The sequence below is a fragment of the Ambystoma mexicanum genome, chromosome 10 (assembly GCF_040938575.1).
Source record: "Ambystoma mexicanum isolate Mex_15411 chromosome 10, UKY_AmexF1_1, whole genome shotgun sequence".
NCBI classification, from domain to species: Eukaryota; Metazoa; Chordata; class Amphibia; order Caudata; family Ambystomatidae; genus Ambystoma; species Ambystoma mexicanum.
In genome coordinates this window covers 61,190,737-61,211,995 of record NC_090932.1, presented here as the reverse complement: position 1 = coordinate 61,211,995, position 21,259 = coordinate 61,190,737, and the positions used below count along the sequence as shown (strand labels likewise).

General features: G+C 47.3%; 1 protein-coding gene across 1 annotated transcript in view; it reads right to left on the bottom strand.

The window, feature by feature from the left end:
• LOC138492807 (platelet binding protein GspB-like) overlaps positions 1-21,259 on the bottom strand; it is a 197,227-nt gene that overhangs the window by 91,028 nt on the left and 84,940 nt on the right. Inside the window, exons 7-8 of the mRNA XM_069620161.1 lie at positions 8,161-8,241; positions 7,561-7,641 (exon numbers count right to left, since the gene is read on the bottom strand). Of these exons, the coding sequence (XP_069476262.1) occupies positions 7,561-7,641; positions 8,161-8,241 (162 nt within the window). The remainder of the gene's footprint in view (positions 1-7,560; positions 7,642-8,160; positions 8,242-21,259) is intronic.

The following is a 21,259-nucleotide window of genomic DNA, read 5'->3' as shown; positions in this document are numbered from 1 at the left end:
ATTATTCTTAAAACAGCAGTACTATATTAAGGCAAACAAGGGGACTGTATGTTGGCATGGCAAGTGAGGAAAAAGCAGGAAGCAAGGGCCATCCTCCATATCAGAACGGAACCGGGAACCTTTAGCTCTTTGTCAGAAGATATAATGCAGATATTTACAGAGTACTACTCTGCGCTATACACTACCGATTCCTCAGATAAAAAAAGTCCAGGAGGCATACTTGAAGCATTGCCTGTTAAATAAAATTGACCCAGGGCAAAGGGAGGGGCTGGAAGGGGAAATCACTCCAGAGGACATACGAGCGGCTAGCATTCTTTATCAAGGGCTGGAAGGGGAAATCACTCCAGAGGACATACGAGCGGCTAGCATGTCTTTATCAATGAAGAAGGCCCCAGGACTGAATGGTTTTCTGGCACTGTTTTATAAAATGTATAAAGATATATTAGTACAAGGCGAGGGCGCTATCAGAATGAAAGGACCATTCTGACTAGCCCTCGTGGGGGCATTACCCAGCCGGGAATCCCTCGGATTCCATGCCTTTTTCCCCAGCGGGGGCGTGGCAGCCCCTTAGTCAATGAGGAGTCTCGAAGTGGGGCCATCCCCGCTCTGAGCCTCCACACTGCTGGAGGACGCCTTCGTCCACCGCGGGAATTCAGGTACTACCTTTTACAAACCTGTTGAACAGGATCCAACAGGACGCTTGATGAATATTATCGCCCTCAAAGTAGAAAAGGAAAAAGACAGGAACTGGATAACTCGGACGGAGGCTGAGTATCTAGTGAAGAGGGATCCCAGTGTTCCTTTGTTCTTTATTCTGCCAAAGATTCATAAGACACTACTGAATCCCCTGGGTAGACCAATAGTGTCAGGCACGAATACAGTGCTGGACCCGTTGGCTAAATTTGCTGATTCCTTTTTGAAAGGATTTGTTGGTAAAATGAAGTCCTATGTCCAAGATTTGATGGCAGTCATCAAATTGATTGAGAATTTACATTTCAATCCTCAAGAGGATATTCTTGTCAGTATGGATATTGTTTCTTTGTATACCAAAATTCCTCAGTCGTCCACACTGGATGTTATCGAAGAGTTGCTGTTAACTAAACGCAGCTCTGGTATGACACCCAATTCATTTATCTTATGGTGCACGGAGTTGGCGCTTACTGAAAATTATTTTCAATTTGACGGCCTTTTTTACCAACAGGTCCATGGCACTGCCATGGGTTTGGCCGTGGCACCGTCCTTAGCTAATCTTTATGTAGACTTTGTGGAACACATGAGTGTTTATAGTGAACATAATATCTTCAAAGAATGTATCTCGTTGTGGCAAAGGTACACAGATGACTTACTGTTAATCTGGCATGGTGATGAAACCACGTTACAATCCTTTTTTCACTGGCTAAACGGGATTAATCCCTTTTTGAAGTTCACTATGAACTTTCATAGGGAGCAGATAGATTTTTTAGATCTAACTATCTATTCCAATCCCTCTAGTAATTTGTTGGGATTGAAACCTTTTCACAAAACTACGGACAGGAATTCCCTTCTCAGATATGACAGTTTCCATCCCAAGTCCTTAAGGGACAATTTACCTTTCGGGCAGTTTTTACGACTCAAACGGAACAGCAGTGAGAAAGAGAGGTTTGAGTCGGAAGCCTTTGATTTGAGTTATAATCTGATTCAGCGGGGATATCCTAACAAAATTGTGAAGAGGTCTTTGAAGAGAGCCTCCAATAATCACCAAGGTGCTTTACTTTAATATAGACCGAAAGTCAGTTCATCCGAGTCTGGTCCACTGGTCTTTGTGAGTACCTTTAACCACCTTTCTAACCATGTGGTCAAGATTGGCAAAAAACATTGGCATCTTTTAGCACATGCTAAAATACCTGTGGTGACCCCACGGTGCGCCTTTAAAAGGGGACGCAATATTAAAGAGATGGTGTGCAGGAATGACATCAGTAATAAGTTTGACAAACAAACCACCATTACTCAACAGTGGGGGTTACCGAAAGTAAGGGGACATACTCCTTGTGGTAAGTGTGTTTGCTGTCCCCTTACTAAACGTACTACCGAGGTGGATATAGGACTCTCTAGACCTTGGGAACAAAGAGCTTTCATGAATTGCAATTCGAGCTTTGTCATATATGCCATTTGGTGCCCTTGCCATAAGATTTATATCGGTAAAACTGAACGAAAAATCAAAATTCGTATCAGCGAACATAAAAGCTGTATTAGACTCAGGAATTTAACAGCTCCAATGGTAGGGCACTTTATAATGCGGGATCACAATTGTGAAGATCTGAGATGGACAGTAGTAAAAAAGATTATGATTACTAGCAATAGTGCTGCGGATAAACACACTTTATCGAGGGAGGAGACCAAACTTATTTTTCTGAGTAGAAGCCATGTGGTTGGCTTAAATGAGGCGATTGATTGCAATTTCTAACCTTTCACCTTCTTTATGACCGAGATTTACTGTGATCATTGCCTTGGTTTTTTCGAATCTCCTCATTGTGGGTTGAGATCTTTGTCTTCCTCTTTTATGTGAACGGATTGTGGGATTTGTTATTTATTCCAGCTTTCTAGCACTTGTAGGAGTGGGTAGTTGTGTACCCGCCTTTATTGTCACATGAGTTCACATGTGGTAGTATCTGGTGCACAATGATGCCTATTGTGCCTAAATATTCGGGTGTCCTATTTTAGTAATCCCCGCCGTTAATTACCTCGGTTCTCGTTTCTCTGTTGCATCCGATATTGCAAGGGTTCCGCTGACTGACAGGCCGGCTGAGCTGGCACGTAGCTCGAGGGGCGTGTCCCATTAAGCTAATTCACGTTATGTGTTAATCACGTGCTAGTCACGTGATAACATGAGTAGGTTTATCTACTAGACCTCCGGAGACTGACTGTTGGATATGCCGGCAGTCTTGTCTCCCGCGGCCATTCACGCTGCTGTTTGGAGAACTACGTAGGTAAGGAGGTACGCTGTCATGGTTCCTGTCCGAACTTCTTTTCCGGCGTGTAGGTGTTTTTGGTTCGGGTGGGGTTGCTATATTTATCTTCTATGCTCCCCCCTGTTTTTTGAAACTTGTGGACATAAAAGAAGCACGGGAGACCATTGTTTTTCCTGTTTTTGTTTTTCCTGCTTGTGTTGTGAGTTAATTCATGAATGTTGTCTAGCACTTGGCGTGAACACGGGAATGGGCTAGTGATTATCTATTTATAGATTTATGGCAGTCCCAACATGCAGGGAGTTTGCTGAACATATGGGGTGTTCTTTTAGGTTAATAAATCGAGCAATGTGAAGTCTTGCTTTTACGTGCCGATTGTTTCCCGTCATGGTTTTCCTTTCCTTTTTAGGATTGGGCATTTCTACGGTCATGATTTAATTAACTCTCGTGGTTGGTGTTATCTCACGGGACGAGTCCCATCGGGACACGGTTAAGACTTATACAGAGGCTATTAATCATTCGATGTTTCCAAATAGGTAAGTTTTGGGTTAATAAGTGCTTGTGCATGCAACGGGAATGTACGTTATGGGGTGTTACCACGCAGGGACAAATGTGATATATATTTGCCCTCACCTCATTATGTCACTCTAGTACCTCAGATATGTGGTTTGTTTCAGAGCTACATTTGGTCTGGCTATCAATCATGTTTTCGCCTTTGTGTCTACAGGTAGACGACAAGTTGCTATCTTTTTCACACAGAATTTGTGAGGAGGCGCCTCCTATTAAATCAGGGACTGCACGCTGCTGTATTGTTCTGGCGGGTGCGTGCCCCCAGTGATGACCCTATCTGTGTTTGTTCACCGAAGAGAGTCACAGGAGATTGAACGTGAGTGTTTCGTTAGAAACTACCTTTGTTTTTACTTTCCTTGACTCTTTGGTGTTTTCATAAAACTTTTTTGGTGATAGGAATTCTTTTCCTTTTGGTAAGGTTTTTCTTTGTTGATTCTGCATATCTAGGAGTTTCACGACGTGTTGGTGATGGTGGATACACTGTAGAGGTACCAACTCAAATGGTGTCTTCTATTTGGTTTGTGGATCACAGTCCTCTTACTGTCTTCTTGGTTTAAGGAAGAAGGAAGGTATTAATCACCTTTTCTACGCCCCGTTTATTGATAACACGGTGGTAGTAATGATCAATCATGTAATTCAAGCATTTGGCCTGATTGATGTTGTGTTCTTATGCAAGTGAGCTTCGCTGGTGTACCATACATGTCTCTCATTTTTCCATCTACTTTCTACCCCACTTTGCTGGACCACAGTGCCCCTGAAGAATTTCTGTTTACTGGATATTATACAGAAAGAAACATGTCGGGTTGGGGAGTGTATTGTTATTTGTGAACAGTTTGAAGCCATATTCGCCTGAGCCAGAAGAGATTATATTAATGAAAAATAGGCTCAGTGGCGTTAAATTTTATGGTTCAAATTAATAATGGATCACAAATTGTACAATAGGTGTTTTAGAATGTTTCATTTTTATTGATGATATGTTTGTCATTATTGAATGAATTTTTGAATGGATTGTGTATGAATGTGGTGTGGTTGTAGTGTGGTTGGTTGTGGTTTTTAGATGGGAATGTTGTATCAGGTCAGTCCAATGATGAACTGATAGGGTTCATCAGTACGAATATAACTTTTGATACTAATATTGCTGTATGTTTTTATTATTGAAAAATCCGTTTTTTTTAGTGATTTGTTTAATAATGTCAATAAATATATTTAATTATATTCGAGCATCCACTGGGTTGAATTCAATTGCTTCATCTCAGGTTCTTGTTCATTGTTGGACGCTGGTGCTTGACAGTAGGTTTATGCACGGCAAATCAGCTTGACCTTGTAGACATGGATAGTACACTAGCACCTGTCATTTGAACGCAACAGTACTCTGACCTTCCATGTAAATCTTGTATATGTTCATTCTAGGCCAGATGACAGTACATAGATATCCCTGGTATCCCTTGTTACTCTTGTGTTTTGATGGTTTTTTTTAACTCCCCCCTCCCTGACCTCCCACCCCCACTTACCTTCCACCTGCTTTGTCTCTGGTGGGGGACAATAGCAGCCTCCAGCTGTGTGGAGACTCGAAGAGGGGACTCAGGCAAGTTTTTTTTCTCATTTCTTTCCCATCCCTCCCTTCCCCCTCCAAACCCGATTTACCTTCTTCTCTTTCGTCGAGAACAGACGCACTGGGAACAATTCTGTTCCCAGTGCGTCTGCTCCCGATGGCCACCATGAAAAGATAAAACGGACTCGGTTTTCCCTTTCCCGGTGGCCATTTTCCTGGTCGTTTACAAAAAAAACAAATTCTGCCCCGAAATGCTGCAACGTTTCGGCACAGAAAAAAATGCATATAGTGCCAGGTCCCACAGATCTTGCGGGCCGAGGTACTAATAGCTATATGCTTTTGCTTCGCTCGGGCCTATAACTATGGCCCCAGGGCATTACCTGAGTCGGGAATGCCCCCACCGCTCGGGGCATTTTGCTTAATTAAATTTGGTGATGACTTCTCTTTTTAACTTCTTTACCTTTTCAGGATGTATTACGCAGACCATGTAAGAGGCAAAGGTAGTGTTATTTCCCAATACTGGCAAAGATAGAACACAATGTGGATCATATTGCTCCATAGCTCTTATTAATATTGATGCAAAATTATTTACTCAAATATTAGCATCAAGATTGGAAAATCTAATACCCAAACTCATCAGTCAATTTTTGTCAAGGGAAGGCAAACATGCGACAATGCAAGGCGGTTGTGTCATCTGATCGAGAAGGTAAACAAATTAGGACTTTTATGTGGGGGTATTCGCAGAAAAAGCGTTTGACCAGGTGGAGTGGTCTTGGTTCTGACTAAAGTGGTGCCAGAGATCACACGGAAAGAATGAAGGGTACCATCTGATTTTGTTTTCCGCCCAGTGATAAGACCTGAGATTGTCCCTGGTACCGTCCTTTCAATCAACCTACAGGGGGTGTAAGTATCAGGCAAACGGTTTGGGCTGAGATTGTCACGAATGGTTTAGGCAAAATATCAGTCACCTGTATTGCGGTTTCGCAATTAACTTTTATGTGTGACAGGGAATAAGGGTCTCTCAGGGTACAAAACAGGGATGCCCGTTGTCCGCGGTTCTGTACATAATACACTTGGAGCAGTTTATAGCTAAGATCCGGGACAAGAATATTAGAGGCATACCATTTGGAGGAGTGGAGCATGAAGTGGTGGAATACGCCGATGGTTTGTTTTTCACAGCAATGGATTTGGCTAGTTAATTGCCAGGGCTAACTGTAGAACTTGAAAAATGTGTTGAAGTGGCAGGCCTGAAAATTAATACCTATACATCAGAAAATATGGTTGTACAGAGGAGGAGTGGGTCAGTATATGTGAACAGATAAGGGTTATTGATATCTGAGATTCCAATTCCTTGGAATCTATCCCCCTTTGTTGGACTCAATCAAAATGTGGCTGAAGGAGTGTAATCCCTTTTCAATTTCATAGATAGGTAGGATTACTGTTATTAAAATTGTATTGCTACCAAGGGTATTGTACTACTTCCAAGCTTAACCATTAGTAGTTCCTCAGAAATTCTTTGAGATTCTAAATTGGATTGTGGGGATGTTCATCTGGAAACGAAAAAACCAAGGGTGGCTTGGGAAGTACTGACGGCGCCCATAGTGAGTGGTGGTATGGGGGCTCCAAATTTTAAAACGTATTATCAAGCGGCCCCATTACGAATAACATGGGAGTGGTTTGGGAGAACCCAAGAGAAAATGTGGCTGTCGATGGATAGAGTGGTAGTGGTAGGACCCAAGAAGAAGTTATATGACGTTAGAAGGCTGACAGACCTGCTAACTTGTATATGAGTAAAATCACGGCTTTGATAGGTGACTTATGCAACGCTATGGTACGGCAGTATTAACATACTCAGTGCTTATATCACAATTAAAAATGAACGACAGACATGAATGTGTGAAACATATGAGAAGATACATCTTAAAATTGAATATTTCATGTAAGATTCAAATCGGGAAACTAATGAATGAACTCTGGGGCTGATTCATGGAATTTGTGCACCGATAAATGGGGATTGGTGCGTCATTCTGCCCGCAAATCCTTGTTTAACAAATGAGGAGTTGCAGGCAGAATGGCACACAAATCCCTGTTTTTCGGCACACAAATTCCATGAATCAGCCCTATGTATCTAAAAATGTAAATCCATTCAAATGCTGGTCAAGCCAAACAGAATTAAAAAGTAATCAAAACATTACTGTTAAAAGACATTAAGAAAGAAATTTGAAAACAGAAGTGTAGAGATAAAGGGTAAAGGAGGACATGAAAGAAGGAAATTAAAAAACTAAATACAAAAATTAGAAATGAGGAAGAAAGAAAGAAAGAATGAAAGAAAGAAAGAAAGAAAGAAAGAAAGAAAGAAAGAAAGAAAGAAAGAAAGAAAGAAAGAAAGAAAGAAAGAAAGAAAGAAAGAAAGAAAGAAAGAAAGAAAGAAAGAAAGAAAGAAATGAAGCATGGGAAGATATTACTAAAGATATATTGTTTGAAGTAATGTACCAGAAGTTGAAAAGATGGTGCTTGCACTAGAAGGTCCGGTAGTTCGATATGTGGACGTTTCAGTAGTGCCCGGTGTGATTTCTATGCAAACAAAAACACACAGATGTGAATAACATCATTATAGCTTAATATCAAAAATGTAAAATGATGAAATATAGTAATGTCTGAAACAGATATGAAGATACATCTTAAAATTGAAGATTTTCAAAGTGTTTTTTTACATAGGATTCAAATGGGTGAAAGAATGTAGTGAACTATCATTCGAAAAAATCTACATCCAATAAAATTGTTGTTTACAACATAGACATAAAATTAAATCAAAACATGACTGATAAAAGAAAGTAACAAAGAAACACTAGAAAATGAGTGTAGGAGGAAATGAAAAAAAGAAATAGAAAGAACCAAAAAATAAAAGATGAATTAAAATAGAAAGAAGGAAAGTGAGATAATGAAAGAAAGAAAGAAAGAAAGAAAGAAGGAAAGAAAGGAAGAAAGAAAGAAAGAAAGAAAGAAAGAAAGAAAGAAAGAAAGAAAGAAAGAAAGAAAGAAAGGAGCAGAGGAAGACAACATTAAAAACAAAGATTGTATGAAGTAATGTACCAGAAGTTGAAAAGCTGGTGCTTGCACTAGGACTTTCTGAGGTTCGAGAAGTGGATGTTTCAGTACTGGGCAATGTGATTTCTATGCAAATAAAAACATATAGAAGTAATTAACATACTCACAGCTTGATATCACAAATTAAGAATTAATGACAGACATTTGAAACATATGCGAAAATACATCTTAAAATTGAATATTTTAAAGGATTCTTTCATGCAAGATTCAAATGGGGGAAAGGCAGTAATGAACTATGTATCTAAAAATCTAAATCCATTCAAATGGTAGCTAAACAAAATATAATTAAAAAGTAATCACAAAATTATTGATAAAAGAAAGTAAGAAAGAAATATGAAAACAGAAGTGAAGAGATAAATGAGGTAATTCATGGATTGAAGCACAAAATTTACACACGTGGCTGGCGCACAGAGGGAGCGTGCACCAGATTGCGCCAGCCACATGCACCAAAACCGATTTTCAATGGATTCAAACATCCATATCCTGCCGAGGCGCAGAGTGGCGCAGTGACGCTGCAGCAGCGCCAGTTACACCCCCAACCCCGCCATGTGCTCCAAAAACATCTGCACAAATCCCCTACATGGTGTAAAGGCCAGTGGACTAGCATACCCCCCAACCATGAAATTGTGCAAAAAACGCCACTAAGCCCTCACGCGACAACCCAATTGTGTGTCTCGCTTGCGCCAGGCCAATCATGTGGAAAACTCCCTGTGCACCCATCGGATACGTGTACCTCGCTCACGCCAGGCTAATCGCATTGGAGAACTCCCCGCACACCCCTCGGAATACGAGTACCCATCATGGATAGGCTGTCCGTGGGACATGTCCAGGGTTGTAGCGGGCTCCCCTGTGGTTTGGGCTGCCTGCAGGTGCTGCATGTGACCCCTCACCACACGGGTGCACGAATATAGGTGTACGCGAGTGCGCTTTACATGCGATTCCACTGGCGCAAGCGAGGTAAGTGTATTCTGGGTGTGCATGAGGAGTTTCACATGTGAATGGGTTGGCCCGAGCAGGGTACGCACATTCCGGGGGTGTGCAAGGACTTTCACATGCGAATGGGCTGGCGCAGGCGGGGTACGTGCATTCCGGGGGTGCGCAAGGACTTTCACACGCAAATGGGCTGGCGCGAGTGGGGTACGTGCATTCCGGGGGTGCGCAAGGACTTTCACACGCAAATGGGCTGGCGCGAGTGGGGTACGTGCATTCCGGAGGTGCGTGTAGACTTTCACACATGATTTGCCAGTGTGGGCCCTCCGGGGGGTGCCCTCCCCCCTCCCCATGCCCCACAGGTAGCCCACATCACAGGGGACACCCCTACAACCCCGGACCATGCCCTGTAGGCAGGTCACATGGCACCATGCACTTGGGAGCCCCAACATATGTACCCCCCAGTGACAGCAACCTGCCAGCAGGCCTCGACTCATGTCCCCCACCCCCATGATGACAACCTGCCAGCAGGCCCCGACTCATGTCCCCCACCCCCCACCCCTAGTGACAGCAACCTGCCAGCAAGGCCCGACTCAAGTCTGCCCACCACCCACCCCCGTGTCCACCACCCCCCAGCCCCAGTGACGGCAGCCTGCCAGCAGGTGTCGACACATGTCCACCCAACCAACACATTTTCACAACATACATGCATGTAGCAAATGTCCACCCAAATCCCACTGCACGCTGCCCCCCCCACAAAGCAACTCCACACCCATCCATTATACCCACTTCCCAGTACAGGCCCCATGGCATGTCATGCACAGAAGCACACAGAAGCACACATGTATGCACCCAAAGACATGCCCAACATGGCCGCACAGCAGCAACACATGACTGAGGAAATGACGACTGACACATGGACCAAACCAATGAGAGCATACAACACAAATATGTGAATTGAAGAGAATGTTTTAAATAACAGAAATCTTCCAAACGAAAAACAACCTTGACAAGGGAAAATAAATGATTTTGAACTGAACTGAAAAAAAAAATGTGATCAAAACAAAAGGAAAAGCTCCCAGTGGTCCATGTGCAGCAAACAAAATGCAGATTCCAAAGGGTAAATAAAAAAAACCCATTCCATCATCTGTGTTGAAAAAATCAAAGCAATAAAGTCCACAGTTCTAGAAATATAAATAATGAAAGTTCTCAGGGTCTATGATCCCACAACCAAATGAAAACTATAAAAAATCCTACAAAAATACAACTATGTACAAAAAGTGGAGCAATGTCCATGGACTCCAAAATAAAAATAAAACGAAAGGAAACCTAAGCCTAATCAACTATATACAATGGCGGCGGGCTAGTTCTAACGCTCACTGTTCTTACCAAGAGTCTTGCCCAGCGCATCATTGAACTCTGAGTCTATGTCCTGGACCCGTGACTGGGCTCTGTCCTTGAGGACTCGCAGGGACGCCGACATTGTCTCCTCCAAATCCCTGCGAGTCTCCTCGAGAAACTGTTCCCGGGTCAATGCCTGCCCCATGGCGTTTTCTGCCCTGACCATGGTGAGCCGTGCCCTCCGCAGCTCAGCAACCATTTGCTGGCCCATCCGCTGTCACATAGTCCAGTGTCCTCCTGTCCTTCGGCTGATGCCTGCGAAGCTGAATGCGCCAAGTCCAGACGCCTTCTATGTTGAGCCTGGTGCTGCTGCCTTGATGTCATCTGCCTCTGCCACCACGACTGGCTGCGGGATCCTGACGACCGCCACGCTTGTCGTGGACGTGCCCTGCTGGAAGTTGCCTGCACATTCTCCATTGCCAGGGATCCTGTTGCTTGGGTGACCACCTCTGCTGAATCTCTGACTCCCGACTGTGGCAAGGATAGGATCTCCACCAGCCTGGCCGCAGTGGATGAGGCAGGTCCACTGGGTGCCCTGGTGGCATCTGGGCTGGAAGACGGCATGGAGGACAACTGGCACACAGTGGGTGCAGAGGAGGAGAGGGTCGCAAGAATGGCCAGCACATGAAGGAACCCTGCGACAATGAGCCATCCTAGCCTGTTCAAATTGGCATAAAGCTGCTCATGATGATGTGCGTTGTCCTTCCTGGAATCACGCACATCATCATGAATCACGTGTGTGTGCATCGAGATATTGACAAGGACAGGCTCAACCCTGTCACGGATTGCCTCACCCGCAGGTAGAGGAAGGTCAGTTGATGTGGACACATCCGCTACCTGCGGACGGGCCTGGAAGGAGGCATCCCTGCTGGTGCAGAGAGATTCAGTCGCAGAATCAGGGACAGGATTACTCACAAGCACCTCTGCGGCGACCTGTGCTGCCTCCTGCCCCTGTCCCTGGACTGCACCACTTGCACCAGTGGAATCAACCCCACCAGGCCCCATGTCTGGGTCTAAAGCACCTCCTCCTCAGCCACCACATACCTAGATGCCTCTGCACCGTCTTCCACATTGTCCTTCCACATTGTCCTGCCCCTTCCGCTGCCGAGGAGCCCAATTCCAACCTTGGCTTCTTGGGCCTCCCCTCAGCAGCTGTGGCCGTAGTGGTGGACGCGGCACCAGTCCCCTCGCTCCTGGAAGATGGCATTACCTGGGAGGGTGACTGGGCCTTGCGTCTCCGACCGGTGGAGGCACCTCTGCCACTCTGCTCCACACCGCTATCTCCGCCCTCTTCTTCACTCTCCGCTGTGGAAAGGGAGACATTGAAGACAAGCATCAGGTGACTGAACGTAAGTCTGCCAGACACAAAGCGAATGTGCATGAGTGGCACTGTCGTATGTCATAGCCATTATCACCTTCCATGACACACGGGTCCTTGCAAGCAACACACATGCACATACACCACTGTGCAGTCATTCATCCGTCCGTGTCGACTTCCCATCACAGTGCAATCATGGACAGCTAGTCCACAACAGTCAATGCACACATCGAGATGTGCATGTGTCATGCATCCATGGCGTTTCCCAGTCACACACTCAACACCCTGTAACACGCACATGAACACCATGCATGTCCATGAGGGTGACATCAGCATCCATGATTCACACAACAGACATGACCAGGTACAGACACAGGCATGCAAACATGTGTGTGTCATCACATGCAGGTGCACATCATGCATATGAACACACACACCATTTCCGTTGCACACGCTTGACTGGACTCACACGCTACACTGTCATGTCCCTGCACACAGACATCCAAACATGGTGCATGCCGCACATATATCCAAGGTGCACGCACCTGACACACCGCAACATGCACTATGCTGGAGATGAACACATGGACACTTACCACTCGACTCTGGATGGGTCTGCATCTGGAGGACCTGGTGGTGAAGCGCTAGGTTAATGCGCTCCAGGACCCTCTTCTGGTTGTTGGTCAGCTGGTCCCGGTGCCCCACTTCTCCACCAGCATCAACGAGGCGCTGGGCCTTCCTCATGGCCCTGGACCTGAAGTCCTCCCAACGCTTCAGGACACAGTCGTATTCGCGGGATGCCACCCCCCCATGTTGACGGCACCTACAATGTCCTTCCAGATCCTCCTCTGTCCCTCCCTGTCGAGGCACAAACTTGAGACATGGGCATTATAATTCCCAGGACCCCCTCCACCAGGATGCCAACTTCATTATCTGTGAAGCTGGCAGCCCTCTGCCTCTCTAACTAGGGGTTGCCACTGGCGCCAGCTGGTGTTGAATCGGACATGGCAACCCCAGAGGCAGATGTGGGTAGGCAACTTGGACCTGGGGCTGGGCTGTGTTGCGATGGTACACCAGTCGGGAGTCTTCTGGGTCAGCATAGGTGGTCTCAGGTACAGGATCCCTGGCTATGGCTTCTGTGCAGGCACCAAATAGCAGGGCACGTTGGCAGCAGGCATGCAGGCAGCAGCAGATGGCATGTAGGAGGCTGCTCGGGGCTCGGGGGGGGCAGGAAAATGACCTTCTCGGCTGGAGCATGGTCTTCTGTGTGTTGCCGCATGGCCAGCTTGATGCAGAGTGAAACTCTACGTGAAAAAAGAGCATGCCAGCATGTAATTCGAGGAAAGGGCCTTAGCGCGTAAGCGTGCCATTGACGTTACCTGCGCCGGTGTTGCCTTCAGCAAGGGTTATAGGTCCAGCGGGGAAGTAGTCTATTGTATGTGCTTTTCATGGAGACTGACTCATCTGTTTACTCTTCTGGATTCACACGCGATCACTTCACAGCGTTTGAAGTTCATACCTCTTCTTTTGTTGGGGTGTTGCCTACACGGACAAGCGCATTTCTTTTCCACCAAGGCAGATGGTGAGTCGCACACGCTATTTTTCCCACTGAGGTCCCCCTGTGCATCGTGTACTGTTTTTGAGGTCATAGCAGCCCGCGTGTTCCACGTGTACGTGTTTTTTGTGTCCCTGGGTGCCACACCATACTGCTGGATGTTAAAACCACGCACGTGGGCTCCGGGGTCGCGTGCACATTTCTCTTTTGAATTTCTACTTTTTCTTTTTCATTTTTTTTTAAATGTATACATTTCTTTTTTTCTCTCTTTTTGCGGGGCCTGAGCATTGCGTGATCCATCATTTTTCCCCAGGGGTCACAGACAGCCTTGCCAGAGCACAGGGGTACCTATTCCATCCAGTACCCTGCCGCCTTCAACCCAATTGCCCATGACAATTGTTGAGTGCACCTCCCATCGGCTATTTATCATCTGTGCCATGGTTGGGAGGCCACCAAAGGATAAGGGTGGCAAAGTTGGGCATCCTCCCAGGGCTGTACGTGGGCACGGAGACCAGGGGGGACAGGGAGTCCAGGGTAGCCAGGGTGGCTACAGAGGAGGAAGAGCAGGGGATGCCACGTGCTTGTGCAGACATGCCACCACCCCCTGTGGCTCCTGGAGATGCAGCTGTTGCATCACATCCTGGGGCCCATATGACCCAACAGCAAATTTCATCTGCTGTCACGGGCCCACCGGTGGTGGTAGCTGCAGGTGCAGCTGTGGGGACCACCACCCGGGCTCGGGGTCAGGCAGCGCATGTTGCATTGCGTGATGAGGACTCCCTGGACGATTTCCATCTTGTCAGGAGGTGCATGTCACGTGTGTCCATGCGCCTGCACAAGAGACTGAGACCGCAGAGAAGGCTCCGGCCTCCAGCATTTCGAGGAAGAAGCCTTTCGGCAAGTAGGAACTGGACTTCCTTGTGGACTATGGCACTGTGGGCCAACGCAATATGCTTGTGGGCCCACAGTGCCATACAACGCCTCACCAGCATTGGGTCCACTGGCAGCATGTTGCGGATGGTGTGACAGCCATAGGATTCTAGGTGCGCACGGCTCAGGACTGCTACAAGCGTTGGAATGACCTCCGACGCTGTGCAAAACAAAAGTGTGCCTCCAATTATGCCATGTCTCAGGTGACTGGTGGTGGGCCAGCACCAGAGGAGGACAAACTCACTCAGCACGAGGAGATCGCTGCAGAGTTCATCCCGGCAGAACAAATCCGTGGAGTGAGAGAGAGGATGGATTATGATGCATCGTCCAGTGGGCATAGATGCATGTTACTCAATGACATCTGTGTTTGGTGTGTGTGACCCTCCCAGCTACAACTTGGGTCCTTCCTTTCATCAATCTCCCACTCTACCTGTGGTGTTCACCAGATGTCTTACCTCTCAGCCTGGCTTTCCAAACAGCACCTGGCAGCTCTCGCCCACTGCATTTTAATTTTCTGCTACAACTTCCAGTGCTATGTTGATGACACTCAACTCATTTTCAGGCTGCCCTCGGCCACCTCTTCTCCCTCCCTCATTTCTGATAGCCTCATTGCCATTTGAAATTGGTGTACTGTCAATGATCTCTGTCTAAATGCCAGCGAAACTGACATCCTCCTCATCAGTACACCTTCATCATCCTTTCCCCTCACTCTGTGACTGGCCTCCCTTGGCCCTCCTCCTACCCCCACCTGCAAGGCCAACACCTCGGGGTCTCCTTTGACTCCACGCATTCCTTCTCCGCACACATTTCTGACGTCTCTTGAGATATTTTAACTTCTTGCTTAACCTCCTCAGGGGTACTGGGCCTTTCTTCTCGTTCACCTACAAGCTCACTGTCTCTCAAGCTCTGGTTGTCTCAAGGCTGGACTTCTGTGACAGGCTCTTTCAAAATTCTACCTGCCTCCATACTCCACCCTCTACCATTAATCCAGTACAGGACTGCAAGACTTGTCCTTGGCCTCAAGCCCTGGGATCCTACCTCTCCAGCTCTGAAATCCCTTCATTGGCTACCAATGGATGCAAGGATAACATTTTAGACCCTCTGCATTGTGCACAAGGATTTCTGGGGCCTGGGTCCAAAATACCTTCAACTATCCCTCTGCCAATACCTCCCCTCTCGAGTCCTTTGCTCCTCTACCTCACACTCCCTCCGGGTCAGTCATTTATTGAAGAAACAAGCTGGGGGCAGATCTGTGTCTATGGCTGGGACCTCCCTTTGGAACAGCCTACCTGCCACGTTGAAACTTGAGAAACATCTCTGCTTCCGGAAGCAGCTCAAGACCTTCCTATTTGCTCCTGCATTAGCCCCTCTTCTCCCCAGCTGAACTTTTTCCTCTCTTCACACTGTGCACCTGGACACCCTCTGTCCTTCGGGCCCAGGTACCTGCTCACCCTGCCTCCCTGCTGCACTGCCTCCAGGCCTCCCATTGCAACGGGTCCTATATGTGTACCCATACAGTCCCTCAATCTTCTTCAGCACTCATCTGATTTGCTCTATCCAAATGATCTTGCACTTGCCACTTGCTGGCTGCACTACCACCTTTTGAATGCCTTTTCGATCATTGTACTTCATTTTCATTCTTTGGTCTCCTCTGTTTGGCACTTTCCACTTCTCCACCTTCCAGGGACTTCGACCCTTTTTCCCTTCTCCATGCACTTGCGTGTTCTCAATGTCACTGTGGCCAGTATGATCGTTGTTTTCATTTTCATTTTTCCCTTGTTCCCCTCCCTTTGCTTGGTTGCGCTCTGTGTCACTTGTGTACGAGGGCAATCATGTCATATACATCCTTTGTCCTTGGTGCAGTGTGTCTCACTCTGACTGTGCTGATGGGAGTGGCTCCCCATGCAATCATGCTCCATGTGCATTCCATGTATGCCCCTAGGTGTCCTTGACCGCCTGCTCATTGTAGTATGTCTCCAGGATGATCCAAGTGTCATGTTATTTGGAGAGCCATCTCATGCTCACTGAGGGTTTGTGTGTCATCACGCACGACTTTAGGGTGTACACATCTGTGTCGTGCATATGGCTCCCCCTGTTACAGTCCCCCTGCTTCTTTTCAACTGGTGTTGTGTCTTCTGCATGAATGGGTGTACTACTGATGGTTCCTCATCTGTCCTGCATGATTTCCACTTCTCATCGGCTGTAGTGACATTTGACTGACGACATGCAATAGACGCATGCCAACACTGTCTGCCAATGTACAGTTCTGTGGTTAACCTTTCATTGCCATGCACTGCCTCCCTGCTATTGCCCAGAGGGTGGGTGTTTCACGGTATCCATGCTACATAGTGCATGCCATTTGCACATGATGGCTGCAATTGCCATTACATTGCCGTTATGTTTTGAGATTGACATCACTACGTACGTGTTGATGCTGGAAGTTGAGGGGGTACACATACACTGCAACACAAACACCCACTCCTGTGCCAACTTCAGTCCTTCAACATGCCAACACAATGCTGCTATGTGATAGTGATCTGCCATGTATGTACCCATGACCCTCCTTTCACTGGATCAAAACGCAGTAGCATAGGTGCCTCCTGTGACACATGTACCCTGCATAGTCGATGGCTGTTGAGTGCTGCACGTGAACATGCATGTTACATGTGTCATGGTGTGTTTGGTGTGATTGCAAGCTCTGGCTATTTGTGTGTTCCAAATGCTTATGCTACGTGCTATCTCTTTGTTGCCATCTCTCATTTCTGCCTTGGATATGTACCTGCTAGAGGTTGTGTGTGATGCAGGTGATCGACAACATGCAAAACATGTGTTGGCTTCACATTTTGCACACATCCTTTTCTGCTTTCGGGATTCCCTTGCATTGCAATGCCACTGGATGCATGTTGGTCTTTGAGTTGGGTGTGACATGTCTGCTTCATGTGTTGGCTGTCAATGTTGTGATCTGTATGTGTGTGGTATGTGCTACTGACATGCGTGTTCATGTTTCTTTTGTTTATGTTGCATCTTCTGTCCGCGACACCTGCAGTAGGGGGCCAGGCAGGGTTGGAATGTCTGCATGTGTTGGTTAGGGGTGCAGGGTCACACTCGACACCAGTTGTCCATGTTCCTGGGGCATCAAGTCAATGGAGGGATGCAGTCCTGCAGCCGCGGGCGGCACTAACCCAGCAAGGACCACAGCTCATTGGGCCCGGCAGGTGTCATGTCTGGCAATACGGTGGCCGCGTGCCACCGGGGTCAACTGAGTGGGAGCCTGCCGTTATTGCCATAGCACAGCAACAGGAGGGAGCAGTTGAGATGATTGCTCAAGGTATGGAAAGTGTGTCCCGTTTCGTTCTCCCCCCTGAAAGGCAAGTGGAGCTCCAGCAGCAGGCTATGCGGTCCACGTGCTGCTCACTCAGGCTGGGCATGGCGGCCTCTGACAGGACGCGCCGGGCTGAAATGGTGGCTCTGCGTCAAGCAATTGCTGCTCAGGCAGAGGCACACCGTGAGGCCCTGAGGGTCGAACACCAAACCCTCCGATTTACTCTGGGTGCGCTCATGATGAACGACAGTAGGCAGGCAGAAGATAGGATCGAGGGACTTGAAAGAACCATCTGAGCTGAACTCCATGCAAGCCGGGAGGTACTCCGTATGTCATGTGAGGCCATGCAGGCAGAACTCTTCTTACACGTGAGTCATTGCAGGAGGAAGCATGAGTAACATGTGAGGTAATTCATGCAGACCTACGTGTCATTGCCATACAGGACTTGGCTTACCAGACCCGCATGCTTGCTGCCGCTGAGGGGCAAGGTGTGGATAGGTTTGGTCAGGCAACTGTGCTGCATCCACCTTCTGATTTCCATCCGAAGGATGAAGATGACATCCTATCTCCCACCTAGGTCGGGCTGTGCAGGCGCTAGCCCATTGAGTTTTTTTTTATCTCAACATCTACACATGCGGGTGTTGAGGAGCACCCCGTACCTCCTGCCTCCTGGGTGATGGGTCATATGTGGCAATTTATTTTTATTTTTTTATTTTCCTGCAAATAATTTTTATTTATTTTTTGTCTATTGTGCATTCATGTGACATTGTGGTGCTTTGTGGCATTTGAAGGCATCCACTGTGTTTTCCAGCAGGGCCCATTCAGGCGTGTCTCATGAATGTGTGTTGCTTGGGGGTCCTGACACATATGCTACTCCTGCTTCCCCTTTCCATGGGCTCGCAAGCATGGCTCGGTGTGACAGCATCTCACACAGGGACATTGGGCTTCCGTCATATCTGTGGCCAGCCAGCCTGTAGTCCTACTTGTGTGTACACCCCTAGTGGGTATTCCGGATGGCTTCTTCAATGCATGTCTGCACTTCATTTTGGTGCGTATTCTGTTGACTGTGCATTTCATTATGTTGCTTATGATTTTATTTATGACTTGACTGTCTATGTTCATGCACTTCCTGCACCCTTTGGCTGTGTAACACACACTGATGGTGGGAGGGGTCCGTGTGCTGACAATGTGGCATTGGGACACTTGGCCTACAGTGATTTTGATATGCCACATGAATGCTGCACGCAGAGTTATCCTTGTGACCATGTGTTTCATCGACCCCCAATTCCTTGCTTACCCTGCTTTGGTCATCTTGCAGCCCTGCCTGGTGTTTTGTTGTGCCATTTGAAATATGGCTGCATTGCTTTTGACTTGACTGTCCTGTTTGTGGCGTGGCCCTGCTCAACCCTCCCATTGGTTGCACTTGGCCCTTATGACAATCCGGCCAACCAGGAGGCTGGAGCCAGCCACACTACCAAAGGCCCACAATGGAGGCCCTGTCTACTCCTGTCCACCCCTGTCTACCACCCTTCTGGGTCCCTTGATTGTCCCCCTGTTTCCTCTTCCCCCACCTGTCTCCAACTGCCTCCTGCCAGTTTCCCCCTGTCTCCCTTGCCTGCCGCCAGGCTCCACCTGCCCTGCCCGTCTCCCTCTGTCTCCCCCTTTGCCGTCACACCCCATCCCCTTTTGCACCCTCTTCTTTCCCTCTGCCCCTGTGTGTGCTTTCTTTCCCCTTCTCCCCTTCCTGCCTTTACACCTTGGCCCTCTCCTCCCTTCTCTCCTACCTCTCCCTCTGCACCACCCTTTCCCCTCCTCCTTGTCCTTTGTCTGTCTTTTTCCGGCACTATCCCAATTGCCGTCAGGCATGGTGATACATAGCCACTTGTTCTTTGCAGACACTTCCCCCTCTGCCTTCATCCATCCACCCCCCACTTCAACTTTCTGAGTTTTATTTTGACACTTACTTTTATCATTATTCCCTCCACCACTGATTACAGCTCGTCTGTTCCCCCTTTCCCTTCTGTGTTTCTTCTCCCCCTCCACAGCACTATCTTGATTCTTCATCGACCTTCCATAGTTTGTCACTTGTTTTGTTACTCTCCTCACCTTTTCCCTCCTCTTCCCTCACCCCCCTCTTATGTGACTCTTTCACTGCAACTATTGCCGTCAGGCATAGCGATGTTGATGCTAGTTTTGGTTTCTCACATTCCCTCCCTAGACTCTCACTTATTGTTACAAGCACTTGTACTATCTACTTTGAGTTGATTGTTATTTTTCACATTCTGGACTGTTTGAAGGGCCTGTAGGAAGGTACTATTATTCTCCTTGTTCCCTCCCGTCTTGAGGCGCTTTGATGCACTTTCTGTTTAGGCCCTATACGGATTTTCAATGAATCAGTGATTGCTCACTGTCTGCCATTGTCGATGTGGGGTACTCTGTACATGATATGTTCTGCTGATCAATGGCTTATCCTATGTTGGGTTTGATTTTGAGGTGTCAGGGGATTGGTATGGTTTAGCACACAGAGGGGTCCTTGAGTACAAAGGTCATATGTGCTGTGTACAGGACACTGAGGCTCACTTCATTTCACATGCATGTATTCGATGCATGTCCCTACTGACACAAAAACTTAGCCAATGCCCTCCCACACCACCTACGGCGACACCATGCACACACATGCACCCAGATTGCCTTCTCAGGCATGCTGTGTCCCTACAATCCATGTTCACTTCCAATTCATTGATCATGTACATGAATCACAGGGTACTTTTGGTTGATTGTACTTATTTTTCATGATGCTCAAGGGGTTTCCCCAACCCAATGCACACTCACTGTGCTGTCTGGTGAGCGGTGTGTTGGAGGGGAAACACACGCAGCACACATTGTTTGTAATGCCAATTTGCTATTGTCCAATGTGCATGGCAACAGGTATTCTGACTTGTGTTGCTTGCACCACTGGTGGCATGCATTTGTGCCACGGTTTTCCGGGTGTGAGGTTTTGGTCAGTCATTTCTTCAGATTCCATGTCAGGTGTAATTGTCGGGTGCCTATTTACATTTCTCACGTGGCACTTCATGACTATTGTGTCATGTGTTGTGTATATGCTTTGAAGTTTTGCCGTTGCATTCAATGGCATGGTGTGGCAGACGGGGGGTCATGGGGGTTGGGAGGGTTTGGGTGGCATACCAGTACTTTCATGCCCTGTTTTGCAGGGAGTGGGTGGGATATGCACTTTGCATGTGTTCCTTTTGGTCATACGTGATTGGTTGTGTTTAAGTAGCTAGGGATGCACACAATGTGGCACTTCTGTGGACACCTTCTCAGGGTGGTAAGGTTGTGACAGTTAACTGTCCCTTTCTCATCATCGATTGTCACCTAATATGTGCCAGGCCTATGTGCACTCCTCAGGGGTTGGAGTTTAGGTGAAAAATGTGGCCACAAGCTGAGTACGGGCTGCCTCGCCACGTGCCTTTTTCCCTCCCATGCGCAGCAGCTGTGCATGTGGTTGGGGATGTGGGGGCACCACCATGTCCACCGGTATGCCCCTCCGTGTTACAATGTTGTGCAGGACACATGCTGCCACAATGATCCTGCACACTACTGGGGGTGCATATAGTAGCTGTCTGCC